This window comes from Zophobas morio, unplaced genomic scaffold (assembly GCF_036711695.1).
Source record: "Zophobas morio isolate AGI-343-1 ecotype UQ-CSIRO unplaced genomic scaffold, CSIRO_AGI_Zmor_V1 ptg000003l, whole genome shotgun sequence".
Lineage (NCBI taxonomy): Eukaryota > Metazoa > Arthropoda > Insecta > Coleoptera > Tenebrionidae > Zophobas > Zophobas morio.
The window spans coordinates 529,784-548,446 of record NW_026972108.1 but is presented as its reverse complement, the minus strand read 5'-3'; the positions used below and the strand labels follow the sequence as shown (position 1 = coordinate 548,446).

The following is an 18,663-nucleotide window of genomic DNA, read 5'->3' as shown; positions in this document are numbered from 1 at the left end:
TTTTAGATTCTTCGATCTTCCGAGTTTTGGCGTTTTCTGTTTTGCAATTTTCAAATACTTATTTTAAGTTCTAGATTTTTCGAATTCTCGATATCTGGATTTTTGATACATGGAATTTTCGATTTTTGGTTTTTTCCGTTTTTCGACTTAAATTTTTCAATTTCTCGATTTTTGGTGTTTTCTGTTTTCGATTTTACAATTATTAAAGATTTCAATGTTTCAATTTTTGGATTCATTGTTCGACTTTGCGATTTTTGGATTTTTTAATTTCTCGGTTCTCAAAATTTTTCATTTCCCGATTTTACGACTTTTCGATTTTTGGATTTCGACAAAAGGAAAAATTTTTCTGCTGAAAATTTAGAAAAAAATCTAATTTATTATGCAAATTTTAACGAAAACTATGTAAAATAATAAAATAAACGTAGATGTTAAGGAAATGTCTACCGTTTTTTTGTGCTCGCTCACACACGAGTCGCTGCTTTCGCCGCCTTTCGCCTATTCATACAAACCCCATTTGTTTATTTACAACTAGTTCGAGCGTCCCCATCTCCACCGAAAAAAACGTCGCAAAGTCGGCGACCAAACAGGGGCGCAAACTTGCGGATTTAACGAAATCAAGGCGGATTTAATGAGAGAGAATCGGCGAGAGATTGTTCAATTAAGGAGAGGAACGTTCCGGCCGGAAAGGAACTCTTTCTCGGCTTAGTTATCTCTCGAGTGGTTCTTTTGCCACTGCCACCTGTTGAAATGGTAATTAATTTAATTTACGAGATCACGAAGGACGACGCGCGCACTGCAAACAACACCCACGCCGCCTCTTAATGAGCCACTAATAAAGCAATCTGCAGGAGCGGCGAGAGTCCTGCAAATCAAATTAAGCGCCGAGAGGATGCAGCAGGATTTGACGACGCAAAGTGGAAAATAACGTCCGCCTGAGTTTGTTTTTAGTTTTACTCTTTGATTGACTTGGTTTTTTGTGTAGGAATTAAAAAAAAATTTGAATAACCCGGACCGGCTCGGACTCTTCTTGCTAGTGGCTTGTTTGGCCCCGGTGGCGGCGCGATATGTCAATTAGCGGCTCATCAGCCCTCCAAGGCTGTTTGCACGGTCCGCCTGTAAGTCAACATCGGTTCCGTCGTTCTCCTTGTCTTCTTGCAACCCTCCCGTGTATTGATTATCCTTCAAGAGGGGCGCAGTTTGTTTGCTTCGAACACACGACACAGCCGCTTCTTTATTATACGTAGAAATTCCGCATGCCAATATATAATAAGGATTCTTTTGATGGGCGGCAGTTCGTTTTGGTGCCGTTTATTTATACGAATCGATACATGCACCGGCAGACAAGGGAACGCATGGAAGGGTAATCTCGGAGATGTGCTCGTCCATCCCGAGAATCGTTAAGGAAGCGCTGTGTGTAGACAAGCGTGACGAAAAGGACGAGAGCTTCTATGTGCTTTTTACATTTTTCATTTTCTCCGAAGAGATTATTTTCGGTACGCATGAGTTCACATAGGTATTGTTCTGTTTGTTTCCACCATCTTGGTGGAGATGTGTTTCCTGCACGCTCCTGCATCGATCGCGCCCTCTCCCCTTTCTTGGTGCGTCCCTCGCCGGATCCACGAAACACACACCACCCGCAGGAATGCCACCGGGGTCGGGGACGGAAGGTGGCCGAAACGCAAAAACTTCGCGGCACAATCGGGGATCTGATAGAGGAATAGCACGTAGGAGAAGCGATCTACCGGCTAAAAACGACTTGACAAACTACACAGTCAAACGTCAGTTAAAATCCATATCCACGACATAATAATAATAATATTAAAAAAAATATATATATATATATGTGATATTGAATGCGCCAAGGTCATCAAAAAAGGTTATGAGTGCAAAATGCACATTATCAACGGGAATACATTACATCGGAAGAATGTCACGTAGACATTTGTTTGATATGAATGAGCTTATCGCCCCAAAACAGATGACTAGAGAGCGGATTTATAAGCACAAAAAAATTAAGAATAAAGCACAACATTTTCAATAAAAAAGTTTTATTTTAAGCAAAAAAGCATTAAAAACATAATCATATTACAAATCAAAGAACACTTCTTAGAACTTTGGACAAAATATTATTACAATAGTCCTAGACTTTATATTTTACACACGTATTTCAGTTTTCTTTAAAACAATTTATGATTGTAGTATGTTCCAAGTTGTCCACTGTAAAATTTTTTTGCCGATCATTTAAAATGTGTTTAAAATTGGAGAATGTGCGTTCAACATCCACACTCGTTGTTGGCGCAAATTTGAATTTTGCAACTAATGTTGAATCTAACTCCAAATTTTCCACCTTCTGGCCTTGTAAAACACGAGCAACGTCGGAAAGAACACCGAAACCTGCATTTTTATTTAACACTTCGTCCAGTTTTTGAGATACTCTAGTACCAATATCACCCCTTACTGCGTTTTCTTGTTTAAATTCTTTCACTAAGTTTATGGCATCTACCAACAACATGTTGGGTTTTTCTAACTTTTCTATTACCTCACATACGAATTGATAATTGCTTCTTAGAAAAGCTAGATCTTGTCGCAAATCTTTGTTTTCCAAAATATTCATGCAATCTTTAATCGATTGAGAAGAATCTTCGCTAAACTCCGTAACTACTTCCTCAAATTCTTTGATATATTTGTCATAATAAAATGTGGCCTGTAACCATGTTCCTCACCTTGTTATAATGGGTTCTGGGGGCAATGGTATGTTTGGAAATTTTTCCTTAAAATGTTGCACTCTTAGTGGAGCTTTAACAAAAATCTTTTTACCATTTGCCACTAATTTATTAACAGTAGGAAACTGCAAACGTATTCCTTCAGCCACTCTGTTTAAACTGTTTTTTTAGATTATTCCCTGCTTTCAACATATAACGAGTTGCATCCGAAATCATCAATAAAATTTTATTGGCAAAAATAGTGACGTAAGACTGTCATTTACAAATCCGGTAATCGTATTGCCATTTGTTTTATCTAAGATTTTCAAACTTACTACATATCCTCGACTAGGGAAATTTTCATTTAAGATTCCAACAATTAAACTTGCCACGTATCTTCCACAACTATCGGTTGTTTCATCGACAGCGAATCATAAATAATTATCTCTAATGCGATGTTTAATTTCGTTGTAAACTTGCTGAAACACTGGGTCTACATAATTTTTTCGGAGAGTACTTTCAACCGGAATATGTCGATTGCAGTGTTTTTCAAGGAATTCTTGAAGAGGGCCTTTCTCCAATTTTTTTAAAGGTATATTGGACTGGATCATCATTTTACATAAATCGAAATTAAACTGAAACTGCTCATCTTTTGTGGAAGTAGATGCAACAGATTCATGTATGGTCTGCTGTTTAATTTTAGAAACTTCAAACATTTTCTTCCTTTCTACATGAAGAGTCGTTCTGACATGTTGCGTCGCGTTATATTTTTTATCACTTTGAATCTAAAACAACGTACATATACAGGATTAACAAAGGAAAATAGATAAAAAAAATAGTGGGATTACGGTTTTCACACAAGCTCTGCAGAATATTTTGTTTTTTTCTAATTTTAATTCTGGAAAATCCCTTATCCACTCATCCGGCGTCGATTTTACTTTCGGCATTCTTTTAAAATATTAGTAATATTACCAAAAAGAACTCAACACGTAACAAGGGAGAACCACGTATAACACTGTACTACGACAGATGCGATAGACTGATGGTTGTGAAATAAACGGTTCATTTACTTAAAAGTTTCCATTAGAAAAATTTTAAGGTAGGTAGTTGGGTACAATAATCCTTTTTTCTAGAAAATCTTCAACGGTCTTGCCGCAAAATGCCGAAAAAGAACATCTGGTTAAAAGCTTTAATTCATTATCAACGGAAGTAAGGATTTAAAGTCATAAAATCTATGGAGTATTTTTCCAATCCTAAAATAAAATTTTATTACCCAAACGACCGGAACCTATTCACAGAAAGGGTCTTGAGTAAGTGTACTTCAATGGTCAAGTCCAGGTAAAATGCATACGATACGATACGGCTAACTAACAAGTATTTGTCATCCCGACAAGGCCGGCATTTGAACAAAATATGCATTAAAACTCATATTCGTCGAAAAAAGCATTAAATAAGCATATAAGTTTTAATATGCATAAAATTGAAAAAAAAAGCAAGTTTTGAAGTGCTTACATTTTTCACAAAAAGCATTAAACCTAGAAATCCGCTCTCTACAGATGACTAAAATTATTCATAAACCTCCATTGAACAAAATATTCTGAATGTTATTATTATAATCCTTACCTTATCATTATTTTATTGTTATAAAGACGAGCGGATTCTCACATTTTCCAGAAAATGGGGTGGCTCGTTCTTAATTTGATCAATAATAAATTGACTGGTTCATAATTCTTTTGAGTCACCTGTTTAAGCAAATCTAAAAAATATGAATGCAAGGATTAAAAGTCTGTTCATATTTTGCACATTTGAGAAAGAATTTATTCGGCAAAATTTTGAGATGCCGTAATCAATTTTTTGGGGTTGATAAATAGATGCATTTTCATTAAAAAGTTACCATGCTTACAATAACTTCAAAACATCTACCTTTCAAAGTATTCAGTTTTGCAATTCTTGATTTAATCAGTAAAATAAATTGACTCAGTCATTAATTGTTTTCACGCATCCCCTATAAGCAAATCTAAAAAATATTTTTGCAGTGATAAATCACAGTTATAGACCCATCATACTTTGCATAATGCGTATTTAAGATAGCATTTTTTCGGAAAAATTTTGGGGTGGCGTTATCAATTTTTTTGATCAAACATTTACCATGCCTATGTTAACTGTAAAACATCTCCAAGATTTCAAAGCATTTGGTTTTGTAGTTCCTGGTTAAATACATAAAATAAATTCACGCATTCATTAATTTTTTTGAGTCATCCTGTACATGCAAATCCAAAAAATATGAATGGAATGATAAATTCCAAACACAGACTCATCATATTTTCTACATTTTGCATAGAATTTATTCGACAAATTATTTAGATTACGTCATCAATTCTTTGGAGGCGACAAGTAAACGTATTTTGAATAAAAACGTATCATGCCTATTATAACTGTAAACTATTTGCAAGATTTCAAAGCATTCGGTTTTGCAGATTCCAAATTAAGTGAATTTTCTTGGCGACCCTGGTCTTTAATTTTTAGAAGAATTTGAAAGAATCTTGGGGGCATTTGATGTTTTGTTTAAAATCTGCAAGTTTTTTGCCAAAATCAGTCTTATCTTAACAAGTACCAGCCCCACTTGCCGGCCCTTTATTTTCCTAGAAGGTATATCAATTGCCAAAATCAGTCGTATCTTAGGAACTACTAGCCCCGCCCACCCGCCCTCTCTGTTTTTGGAAGATATATGATTTGCCAAAATAAGTCTTTTCTTAACAAGTACTAACCCCGCCCACCCTCCCTCTGTTTTCTTAGAAGGTATATCATCTGCCAAAGTTAATCTTATCTTAGCAAGTACAAGTTCCGCCCACCCTTCGTATATTTTCTTAGAGGCTAGGTATATCATTTGCCAAAATAAGTCTTATCTTAACATGTATTAGCCCTGCCTACCCGCTCTCTATTTTCTTAAAGGGTATATCATTTGCCAGAATCAGTCATATCTTATCAAGTACTAGCCCCACCCGCCTGCCCTTTGTTTCGTTAGAGAGTATGTCATTTGCCAAAATCAGTCGTATCTTAGTAAGTACTAAACCCGCCCACCCACCCTCTGTTTTCTTAGAGGGTACATCATTTGCCAAGATCAGTCGTATCTTAGGAATTACTAACCCCGCCCACCCGCCCTCTCTGTTTTTGGAAAATATATGATTTGCCAAAATAAGTCTTATCTTAACAAGTACTAACCCCGCCCACCCTCCCTCTGTTTTCTTAGAAGGTATATCATCTGCCAAAGTTAGTCTTATCTTAGCAAGTACAAGTCCCGCCCACCTTTCCTATATTTTCTTAGAGGTTAGGTATATCACTTGCCAAAATAAGTCTTATCTTAACATGTACTAGCCCCGCCCACCAGTTCTCTATTTTCTTAAAGGGTATATCATTTGCCAAAATTAGTCTTATCTTAACAAGTACTAGCCCCACCCACCTGCCTTTCATTTCTTTAGAGGATTAAGACTGATTTTGGCAGATGATATACCCCCTAAGAAAACAGAGGGTGGGTGGGCGGGACTTGTACTTGCTAAGATAAGACTGATTTTGGCAAATGATATACCCTCTAAGGAAACAGAGGGCGGGTGGGCGGGGCTAGTACTTCCTAAGATACGACTGATTTATTCGGCAAACTTTTGAGGCGACGTCATCAATTTTTTGGAGGGGACAATTAAATATATTTTGAATAAAAACTTATCATGCTTATCATAAATGTAAACCATCTGCAAGATTTCAAAGCATTCGGTTTCGCAGATTGCAAATTAAATGGCAAAATGTTGTTTCCTAATTTTGATTTTTTTTTCCAAAAATCTGGACGTTTCGGGTAAAATCTCAATTCGGAGTCATAAACTACATGTGTAAGACTATGTTATTTGATTCAATTGAAAACCCATTTACTATGTACAATTTTGAAGTGACGTCATCAGTATTTTATTATTTTATTATTCTCGATAATATAAAAAACCGAAAACCTGAAAATCTGAAGCAATACAAAAAACTCATTTAACTCAAAAAATCCATCCAAAAAATCGAATGCATGAAAAAAATTCAAAAAAATTTAAAAAGCAATAAAAAAGCCTGAAAAGTAGAAAAAAAACTAAGAAATGTAAGAAACCCAAGAAACTCAAGAAATCCGGTAATTCAAAAAAAAATCGAAAATACCAAAATTTTGAAAAATCCAGAAAATGGAAAATGTTCCAAAAATCCAAGAAATAAAAAAATAAAAAAATTGAATTAACGAAAAAATCGAATAAACCCAAATATAAGGAAAAACAAAAAACCAAAAAATCTAAATATGTAATTCAAACAATTCAAAAAAATTCAAAAGACCCAAAAAAATGAAGAAATTCAAAAAAACCCAAGAAATCCAATAATTTCAAAAACCAAAAAATCCCAAAAAATCCAAAAAACCTTAAAAATGGATAAAACCCAGAAAACTCAACAAATCCAATAAACCAATAAAAAAATCCAAAAATCTGAAAAATTCAAGAAACGACTAAGGAAACTCAAAAAATTTAAGAAATTCAATAATTACAAAAATTCACAAAACGGAAAACATTTATTCTCGAAAATATAAAAACTCAAAACAAACACAAACAAATTCCAAAAAATGGAAAAAATCGAAGAAATCCAAAAAAACTTAAGAAACTCGAAAAATCCAAAAAAAATCTAAGAAATACAAGAAACCCAAGAAACTCAACACATCCAATAATCCAAAAAATCGAAAATATCAAATTTTTATAAATCCAGAAAATGGAAAATGTTCCAAAATTCCAAAAAATAAGAAAATAAAAAAATTGAATGAACCAAAAAATCGAAAAAACCCAAAAATAAAGAAAAACAAAAAACCAAATAATCTAAATATGTAATTCAAACAATTCAGAAAAATTCAAAAAAACCCCAAAAAAAACCGAAAAAATTAAAAAAAAACAAGAAATCCAATAATTTCAAAAAACCGAATAATTCTAAAAATCCAAAAAACCTAAGAAATGCAAAAAACCTAGAAACTCAACAAATTCAGTAAAGCAAAAAAAAAAATCCAAAAATCTAAAAAATTAAAGAAACCAAGAGAACTCAAAAAAATTTAAGAAATTCAGAAAATGGAAAATATTTATTTATTCACGAAAATATAAAAAACCGAAAACCTAAAAATCCGAAGCAATCCAAAAAACTCATTTAACTCAAAAAATCCATCCAAAAAATCGAATGTATGCAAAAAATCCAAAAATTGAAAAAGCAATATAAAAAAAATTTGAAAAATGGAAAAAAATCTAAGAAATGTAAGAAACGCAAGAAACTCAAGAAATTCAGTAATTCAAAAAAAATACCAAAATTTTTAGAAATCCAGAAAATGGAAAATGTTCCAAAAATCCAAGAAATAAAAAAAAATTTAATCAACCAAAAAATCTAAATATGTAATTCAAACAATTAAAAATATTCAAAAAAGCTAAAAAACCGAAGAAATTCAAAAAAGTCCAAGAAATCCTATGATTTCAAAAACCAAAGACTCACAAAAATCCAAAAAATTCAAGAAACCAAGGGAACTCAAAAAATTTAAGACATTCAACAGTTCCAAAAATCCACAAAATGGAAAATGCTCCAAAAATTCAAAAAAATAAAAAAATTGAATTAATCAAAAAATCGAATAAACCCACAAATAAAAAACTAAAAAATCTAAATAATTCAAACAATTCAAGACATCAAAAAAAAAACGAGAAAACCAATAATTTCAAAAATCCAAAAACCCAAGAAATGCAAGAAACCCAAGAAACTCAAGAAATCCAATAAACCAAAAAATCAAAGAATCGAAAAAATCCAAAAATCTAAAAATTCAAGAAACCCAAAAATCCAAGAAATTCAACAGAATTATTTTCACAGTCAAACAAATCTGTAAATTTTGTAAAGTTTGAGGTTTTGTCGAAACCAACAAAGTGAATAGGTATATGGCAGATCAAAATTAATAAGAAACTTTCGCAATGTGTAACTAATTTTTTTTAATTTTTGTGTGGTGCCATGATAAAGATACATTTCTGAAAACACTCCAGTTCTCTTAATCCACCGGTCTGATCATCATTCTAACTTGCTTCAAACTGTACTCATATCCATGAAATGAGTTCCAGTGTATGTTACGATGATTTTTGGTTAGACCTGGGCCGATATATTCACCCGTAAGATAGCCATAGAAGCAATTAAGAAACCACCACGAGCCATCTGCATAAATTCAAAGTAAATTACAATAAAAACAAACACTCAAACATCTTTAAAGAAACTTACGACGAGTGGCAGCGCAGTTTTCATCATCCTTTGTATCCTGGTCCCTATCTGGTGTTGAAAATTTCATATTTACATGCTGCGAAAAAGAATCTCCAGCATCTCCCTCAAATTTTCCTACCGCTTTGATTTGATATCCTTCGCCTTCATTTCCAATTATAAACTCGTCATACCTTGCGTAAACTTTCTTCAAACCCCAATCCTCAAGCTCGAACAACAATTCATTCCGTTTACTATCTACATATCCAAAAAAATTAAAACCAAGCAAATACAAAACCCATAACTCGCCTGTTAAATGATACAAATGTTCCAGCCCCAACCAAAACTCTCCCGAAGGATCACCAAACCCGATCTTGTAGTCGGTCCAGTTTCGGAAAAAATCCACCGAGCCGTCAAACCTATTGACAACGTAAGTCCAGCCGCCCCCCCTTGTTGTCAAGTCGCACCATGCCCAGAACTCCTCCGGAGAGTATTTAGGTTTAATTTTGTACATACCGGAAGCTTTGTGGCCGCGTCGCAGCACCTCTTGACAGTCCTGCGGGGAAAAAATCTTCTGCTCTGGGTGTCTTTCGGTTAAGGCAAGCAATTCGGCTTTTGTTGCTTGTATCTGGGCTTTCAGTTCCATAATTTGGGCATCGTGAAGTTTTAATTTATCTTTCAAGCCTGTCACACAAACGTTGTTGACATTTTGTTGGTTGGGAGGCGGTGGTGACGTGGAGACAACCCAGAACTGAAAATAGTTAAGGTTCAGGTGTTTCTAGGTGTGTTATACTCACTCCAGGATTGTCAGAATTTCCTGCAATTGCGTTGTTGAGCACAAGAAGTGTCAAAAGTAATACGAATGTTCTCGACGGCATCGTTTTACTAATAGTTATGGAAAATCGATGTGTTGTGCGGCTTTAAATATTTTCGAAGTGTGTATTTAATTATTATCTGGAATCCACAACATTCCATTGTGATACGTCCGACGACCATCTAAATTTAGAGTTTAGTACGAAGAAACTAAATATTGTATCTATTTATCGTCTGATGGTTGCAGAAATTAATTCGCGACCTTAAAAAACAATGTAAAATGTTGTTTAAATCAACAAAACCATTAAATTATATATTTAGTTTATGTTAAGTATTAGACGAAAAGTCTTGAAAGTCGGATCAGACCGTATCTCATTTTAACCAAAAATATCGACCATGTTTCCAATAGTATTTATGAAGTTCGTATGCTGAAAACATTGATGATAACTCCTTTTCCAAATTTCCATAAATAATTGAGAAATTGTAATTTTTTTAAATATACATCTTGAGTTTTCTGAGAAATTTCACCAACAATTTAAAATTTACAACGCTCCTCCGCAATAATGTAAGGGATGAATAACGCTCAAGGGCGATGCAAGTTCTGATCTGAATAAATAACTTGGTACCAATTTTTTTTAAACACGTTCTTATTGTTACTATTAAACTAATATGTATTAATTACCATTATTATTAGGAATGCACAAAACAAATATTGTTGGGTTCCCGACGATTATCTAAATTTAAATTTTAGTAAGATTAAATTAAATATTGTATGTAATTATCTATTTATTTACCTTGTATGTGACAGAAACGCTAAATAATTGACGGGATGTGTTTATTTAGTAAAGTTATTGAAGCGGAAAATCAAAAAAATTACTCAAAAGTGATTTCAACAAAACTTCCCTTTCCCTGTAATGAAGTCATCAACATTTTTGCAAAGACATATTTTTTACTTCCTGAGCGTAAAATCGAAGAAAGAAAAGTCGGAAAAAAAATCGGACGTCGAAAACTTGAAGATCGAAAAATTGATAAATCGAAAATTCGAAAAACCTCAAATAGAAAAATAAAATCTGGAAGTAAAAATATTGACAATCGAAAATTGCAAAATCGAAGGTTCGAAAACTCAAAAATCCAAAAATCGAAAATTTGGGAAATTGAAAAATCGAAACGTAACAAAATTTAGAAGACTAAAACTTGAAAAACCTAAAATTTGGAAAATTAAAAATTCTAAATCCAAAATTTAATGTACCGAAAATCGAAAATTTTAAAAATCCAGAACATTGAAAAGTTCCCAAAACTGAAATATTGAGAAATTCAAACGGAAAATTCTAAAAATGTATAAAATCGAAATTAAAAAATCAAAGAATCGAAACAGTTGAACTAAAAAAAAAATCGAAATTCAAATGTTGAAAAATTAAAAAAAAATGACATTTCGAAAAATCTGAAATTCGAAAAAACGAAAAATTGGAATTTAAAAAAAAAATTTACATATCGGGAAATCGCTACATCAAAAATCGTGAAATCGAAAAATTGAAAAATCAAGAATTCGAGAAATCAAAAAATTGAAAAACTGAAAAGTCCAAAACCAACAAGTTGAAAAATTAAATGGCTGCGAATTTTAAACATCAAAAAATTGAAAAATTTAAAATCAATAAATTCGAAAAAAATTTTAAAAAATCGAAAATCTGAAAAATTGAAAATTTGAAAAATCGGAAAATCAAAAATAGAAAATAAAAGATTCGAATAACCGAAAATCGAAGAATCGAAAGATCGAGAAATTGAAAATCAAAAAATCGGGAAAAAGAAAACACGAAGAAACAAAAAATCGTAAATAAAGAAATCGAAAAATCGAAAATTCGTAAAACGTCAAATGGGAAAATAAAATCAATAAGCAAAAATATTGAAAATCAAAAATTCAAAAAATCTAAAATTGTAAAATCGAACATTCGAAAACTCAGAAATCTAAAAATCGAAAATTTGGGAAATCGAAAAACCGAAAAGTAACAAAATTTAAAAAATTAAAAATCCTAAATCCAAAATTTGATGCACTGAAAATCGAAAAATTCAAAAATCCGGAAATTGAAAAGTTCCCGAAACTGAAATTTTGAGAAACTGGAAACTTGAAAAATCGACATATCAAAATTTTTCTTTAAATGAAAAACTGTAAAACTTAAGAAACGGAAAAACTTTTTAAAATCGGAATTAAAAAATCAAAGAATCGAAAAATTGAAAAATCGGCAAAGCTTGAACTAAAAAAATCCAATTTGAAATATCGAAAAAGTAAAAAAACGAGATGTCGAAAAATCAAAAAATCGAATTTTAGAAAAATTACGTATCGGGAAATCGCAACATCAAAAATCGTAAAATCAAGAATTCGAAAAATGTAAAATTTAAGATAGGTATGCAAAAATAGCGAAAAACTGAAAAATCGAGAAACCCAAATATAAAATCATTGAAAAATTGAAAATGTATAAAATCGAAATTAAAAAATCAAAGAATCGAAACAGTTGAACTAAAAAAAAAAAAAATCGAAATTCAAATGTTGAAAACTTAAAAAAAATGACATTTCGAAAAATCTGAAATTCGAAAAAACGAAAAATTGGAATTTAAAAAAAAAATTACATATCGGGAAATCGCAACATCAAAAATCGTGAAATCGAGAAATTGAAAAATCAAGAATTCAAGAAATCAAAAAATTGAAAAACTGAAAAATCCAAAACCAACAAGTTGAAAAATTAAATCGCTGCGAATTTTAAACTAAAAAAATTGAAACATTTAAAATCAACAAATTCGAAAAATTGAAAAACAGAAAAATCGAAAAACTGAAAAATCGAGAAATCCAAAAATCTAAAATTTAAGATATACAAAAATTGCGAAAAATTCAAAAATCGAGAAACCCAAATATCAAATCATTGAAAAATTGAAAAATTTAAGATGCAAAATCTAAAATTTGGAAAATCGGAAAACCAAAAATAGAAGATAAAAAATTCGAATAACCGAAGATCGAATAATCGAATAATCGAGAAAGTGAAAATCAAAAAATCGGGAAATTGAAAACTCGAGAAACAAAAAATCGTAAATAAAGAAATCGAAAAATTGAAGATTCGAAAACTCAAAAATCCAAAAATCGAAAATTTGGGAAATTGAAAAACCGAAAAGTAACAAAATTTAAAAGTCTAATAAAACTTGAAACACCGAAAATTTGAAAAATTAAAAATCCTAAATCCAAAATTTGATGCACTGAAAATCGAAAAATTCAAAATTTCCCAAAACTGAAATATTGAGAAACTGGGAACTTGAAAAATCGAGATATCAAAATTTTTCTTTAAATCGAAAAATGTAAAACTTAAGAAACGGAGAAACTCTAAAATTTATAAAATCGAAATTCAAAAATCAAAGAATCGAAAAATTGAAAAATCGGAAAAGTTTGAACTAAAAAAAATCGAATTTGAAATATCGAAAAATTAAAAAAACGAGATGTCGGAAAATCGAAAAATTAAATTTTAGAAAAATCAAAAAAGTGAAAAACGAAGAATTTCAAAAAATAAAAAATTCGAAAAACTGAAGGACAGAACATTGAGGAGACAAAATATCGAAAAATTAAAGAATATAAAAATTGATAGAGTGAGAAGTCGAAAATTTTAAAAATTTAAAAATTAAAAAATTGAAAAACTAAAAACTTGACAAATCCAAAATTCGACGAAAATTAAAGAATTGAAATACTCAAAAAAAGTTCATTCATTAATCGAGAAATCGAAAAAACGTAAAATCGAAAAAACGTAAAATCAAAAAATCGGGATATTGAAAAATCGTAAAAAATCGAAATTGATGTTTCGAAAAATTCAAAATAAAAACGAGATGTCGAAAAATCAAAACATCAAAAAATTGGTCGAAGCATATTTCGACAGAACTTCCCTCGCCTCTGATATTTTTCGAAAAATTATAAAACTTGAATATGCGAATTTAATTTTTTTATGAGAATCCTTATTAGTTAAAATAAATATATGTATATTTTACCATGTACATTATATTCCTAATATAAACACAAAATTTGACAACAATCAGCCCATTACTTTCGGAGATTATCTGTCTGCTAGAAATCCGTGACAGCTCACAGACAGACGGACAGACAGACAGACGGAAACGGAAGATCTATTTCTTCGTACTGTAGGGGTCATGAACAGTCGAGAAAACGTAATCTCCGAAAGTACTGGGCTGATTGTTGTCAAATTTTGTATTCATATTAGGTCTATCATGTAGATGGTAAAACGCTAACCAAAATTTGTCTAATCATCCCCACCACTAATCTGATGACGTCACTTCAAAATTGTACATAGCAATTGGGTTTTAAATAGTATCAAACAACACAGTCTCACACATGTGGTTTATGACTCCGAATTGAGATTTTATTCGAAAAATCCAGATTTTTGGGAAAAAAATCAAAATTAGGAAACAACATTTTGACATTTAATTTGAAATCTGCAAAACCGAATGCTTTGAAAGCTTGCAGATGTTTTAAGGTTATAAAGAGCATAATAAATTTTTAGTCAAAATATATTTGGTTATCTTCTAAATGTAGAAAATATGATGAGTCTGTACTTTTAATTTATCATTCCATTCATATTTCTTGGATTTGCATATACAGGGTGGCTCAAAAAAATATCTGAACCGTCGGCGTTGTCATCCGGTTATTGCAATTCGTAGAAACTATGTTTTAGTTGAGTTTGTGTTGAACCTAAACTGAAAGAAGGAACACTCAAACTCGGGTAAAAGGATCGTCGGTGTCTCAAAATTTCATTAGTAGAAAATAATTAAACCAAACTAATACAACGTTTTCCACATAAGTGTTATATACAGGTATAACTCAAAAGCACTACAAAATATCAAAAAGCTTTATTTATATCAAAATGGCGAAGTGATAAAGATACATTTTTGAGTGAAATGAGCCCCACTTTATTCCAGATCTGTCAATCTATAGGTCGGATCATCATTCGAACTTGCTTCAGACTGTATTGAGGTACATGGAATGAATTCCAGTGTATGTTTTGGTTATTTTTACCTTGACCTCGGTCGGCATACACGCCTGTGAGTTGACTGTCGAAGCAATTTTTATACCACCATGAGGCTTCTGCAAAAAGCAACAACAAATTACGATAAAAACAAACAATAAAACATTTCATTTTGCGATTTTTTTTATGACAACCAGTGTAAGGTTAATGTTCCAGAGCATTCGGTTTTTCAGTTTCATAGGTAACTTGTAAAAGCAACATGGAAAAAACATGAAAGTAGCCATTCGTTGCGTAGACCTTTTATCAGTTCTAAAACTTACTAAAACTAAGAGTGCACTTTCCAGGACTCTGGTCCCTATCCGGAGTAGAAAATTTCATATTTACGTGTCGTGACAAAGAATCTCCTGTACCTTGTTGAAATTTTCCTACCGATTTGAGTTCATATCCTTCACCTTCATTCCCAATTATGAACTTGTCATACCCTGCGTTCATTTTCTTCATATCCCAATCCACAAGTTCGAACAACAATTCATTCCGTTTACTCCCTACATATTCAAAAATATAAAAACCATAGAAGCACTTTAACCCACAACTCGCCTGTTAAATGGTACAAATGTTCCAAGCCCAACCAAAACTCTCCCGAAGGATCACCAAACCCGATCTTGTAATCGGTCCAGTTTCGCAAAAAATCCACCGAGCCGTCGAACCTGTTGAGAACGTAAGTCCAGCCGCCCTGACTTGTCGTCAAGTCGCACCATGCCCAGAACTCCTCCGGAGAGTATCTAGGTTTAATTTTGTACATACCGGAAGCTTTGTGGCCGCGTCGCAGGACCTCTTGACAGTCCTGCGGAGGAAAAATCTTCTGCTTTAGGTGTTTTTCGCTTAAGCCAAGCATTTCTTTTTTTGTTGCTTGTAGCTGGGTCTTCAATTCCATAAGTTGGGCATCGTGAAGTTTTAGTTTTTCTTTCAGAGCTGCTACAGAATCGTTATCGGCATTTTGTTGGTCGGAAGACGGTTCTGTCGTGGAGACAACCCAGAACTAAAAATAGCGAGATTCTGGTGTTTCTAGGTATCTTATGCTCACTCTGGAGTTAGAATTTTGTGCAATTGTGGTGTTGAGGACAAGAAGTGCCAAAAACATGAAGAGTGTGGTCGACCACATTTTTTAGCTTGATTGGTTTTGTGCAACTGATCTGCAGACTGAAATGTTAGTGAACCCTGTTTTTATTTTTTTTTTTCTATAAGGCGCGATAAAAAGAATTCGATAAGCTTGACCCCTGTTTAAATTTAGACTTACTTAGCAAATATTATGTTTGCTCTGTTTGATTCTTTTGCCTGCATAGTCTTCTTGAAAAGTTGAAGACTAAAGTTGTTAACTGAAATAAGAACATAATTAACATTATTTTCAAATTTGTAGTTACTCCCTGTGAGGGGTTAATTAGATCAACTTATGATTTGAACACTTTTCTTCTTCTTTTTACTTCCCGACCGTAAACAAAGCAAGTATCGAGTCCGTCGGCCGACTCTCTACTTTTGCATTTTCTCCACCTATCATGACCCCTAGAGGACGAAGAAATAGGTCTCCCGTTTCCGTCTGTCTGTCCGTCTGGCTGGCGTCCCGGATTTTTGTTGGACAGATAATCTCCGAAATTACTGGGCTGATTGTTGTCAAATTTTGTATTTATATTAGGTATATCATGTAGATGGTAAAACGCTAACCAAAAGTTGTCTAATCATCCCCACCACTAATGTGATGACGTCACTTCATGAAAAAAGAGATACCAAAAAATCGGAGAAAGAAAAATCGGAAATGGAAAAATTGAAAAACCGAAAATTCGAAAATCAAAAATAGGAAATCGAAAACTCGAAGATCGAAAAATCTGAAACCGAGAGGTAAAAATACTGAAAATCGAAAATTGCAAAATCGAAGGTTCGAAAACTCAAAAATCCAAAAATCGAAAATTCGTGAAATAGAAAAATCGAAATGTAACAAAATTTAAAAGACTAAAACTTGAAAAACAGAAAATTTGAAAAATTAAAAGTTCTAAATCCAAAATTTAATGTACCGAAAATCGAAAATTTTAAAAATCCACAACATTGAAAAGTTCCCAAAACTGAAATATTGAGAAACCCAAACGGAAAGTTCTAAAAATGTATAAAATCGAAATTAAAAAATCAAAGAATCGAAACATTGAAAAATCGGAAAAGGTTGAACTAAAAAAATCGAAATTGAAATGTTGAAAAATTAAAAAAAAATTAGATCGAAAAATTGTAATTTAAAAAAAAAATACATATCGGGAAATCGCAACATCAAAAATCGTGAAATCGAACAATTGAAAAACTGAAAAATCCAAAACCAACAAGTTGAAAAATTAAATGGCTGCGAATTTTAAACATCAAAAAATTGAAAAACAAAAAAATCGAAAATCAAAAATCGGAAGTCGAAAACTAGAAGTTCGAAAAATCTGAAACCGACAAGTAAAAATATTGAAAATCGAAAATTGCAAAATCGAAGGTTCAAAAAATTCAAAAATCCAAAAATCGAAAATTTGGGAAATTGAAAAATCGAAAAGTAACAAAATTTAAAAGACCAAAACTTGAAAAACGGAAAATTTGAAAAATTAAAAATTCTAAATCCAAAATTTAATGTACCGAAAATCGAAAATTTTAAAAATCCAGAACATTGAAAAGTTCCCAAAACTGAAATATTGAGAAACTCAAACGGAAAATTCTAAAAATGTATAAAATCGAAATTAAAAAATCAAAGAATCGAAACATTGAAAAATTGGAAAAGGTTGAACTAAAAAAAATCGAGATTGAAATGTTGAAAAATTAAAAAAAATGAGATCGAAAAATTGGAATTTAAAAAAAAAATACATATAGGGAAATCGCAACATCAAAAATCGTGAAATCGAACAATTGAAAAACTGAAAAATCCAAAACCAACAAGTTGAAAAACTAAATGGCTGCGAATTTTAAACATCAAAAAATTGAAAAACAAAAAAATCGAAAATCAAAATTCGGAAGTCGAAAACTAGAAGATCGAAAAATTTGAAACCGACGGGTAAAAACATTGAAAATCGAAAATTGCAAAATCGAAGGTTCGAAAATTCAAAAATCCAAAAATCGAAAATTTGGGAAATTGAAAAATCGAAAAGTAACAAAATTTAAAAGACCAAAACTTGAAAAACCGAAAATTTGAAAAATTAAAAATCTAAATCCAAAATTTTTAATGTACCGAAAATCGAAAATTTTAAAAATCCACAACATTGAAAAGTTCCCAAAACTGAAATATTGAGAAACTCAAACGGAAAATTCTAAAAATGTATAAAATCGAAATTAAAAAATCAAAGAATCGAAACATTGAAAAATCGGAAAAGGTTGAACTAAAAAAAATCGAGATTGAAATGTTGAAAATTTAAAAAAAATGAGATCGAAAAATTGTAATTTAAAAAAAATACCAATAGGGAAATCGCAACATCAAAAATCGTGAAATCGAACAATTGAAAAACTGAAAAATCCAAAACCAACAAGTTGAAAAATTAAATGGCTGCGAATTTTAAACATCAAAAAATTGAAAAACAAAAAAATCGAAAATCAAAAATCGGAAGTCGAAAACTAGAAGATCGAAATATTTGAAACCGACAGGTAAAAACATTGAAAATCGAAAATTGCAAAATCGAAGGTTCGGAAATTCAAAAATCCAAAAATCGAAAATTTGGGAAATTGAAAAATCGAAAAGTAACAAAATTTAAAAGACCAAAACTTGAAAAACGGAAAATTTGAAAAATTAAAAATTCTAAATCCAAAATTTAATGTACCGAAAATCGAAAATTTTAAAAATCCAGAACATTGAAAAGTTCCCA

General features: G+C 31.7%; 2 protein-coding genes across 3 annotated transcripts; both read right to left on the bottom strand.

Moving 5' to 3' along the window:
* Nucleotides 1-8,709: 8,709 nt before the first annotated feature.
* LOC135133336 (microfibril-associated glycoprotein 4-like) lies at nucleotides 8,710-9,886 on the bottom strand. 2 transcript variants are annotated; one of them, XM_064061720.1, is made up of 4 exons: nucleotides 9,773-9,886; nucleotides 9,281-9,726; nucleotides 9,000-9,229; nucleotides 8,710-8,936 (listed from the first exon to the last, which is right to left on the bottom strand). In XM_064061720.1, exons 1-4 carry the CDS (start codon nucleotides 9,851-9,853, stop codon nucleotides 8,776-8,778), a joined length of 918 nt encoding a protein of 305 aa, XP_063917790.1. In that variant the 5' UTR covers nucleotides 9,854-9,886; the 3' UTR covers nucleotides 8,710-8,775. The 2 variants fall into 2 exon arrangements, with proteins under 2 accessions (XP_063917790.1, XP_063917799.1); XM_064061729.1 differs by having other exon boundaries at nucleotides 9,000-9,233; nucleotides 9,285-9,726.
* Nucleotides 9,887-14,665: 4,779 nt separating this feature from the next.
* LOC135133351 (angiopoietin-related protein 1-like) lies at nucleotides 14,666-16,014 on the bottom strand. The gene is made up of 4 exons (XM_064061740.1): nucleotides 15,882-16,014; nucleotides 15,391-15,836; nucleotides 15,118-15,338; nucleotides 14,666-14,916 (listed from the first exon to the last, which is right to left on the bottom strand). The coding sequence occupies exons 1-4, from the start codon at nucleotides 15,957-15,959 to the stop codon at nucleotides 14,756-14,758; spliced, it is 906 nt and encodes a 301-aa protein (XP_063917810.1). The 5' UTR covers nucleotides 15,960-16,014; the 3' UTR covers nucleotides 14,666-14,755.
* Between the last annotated feature and the right edge of the window lie 2,649 nt (nucleotides 16,015-18,663).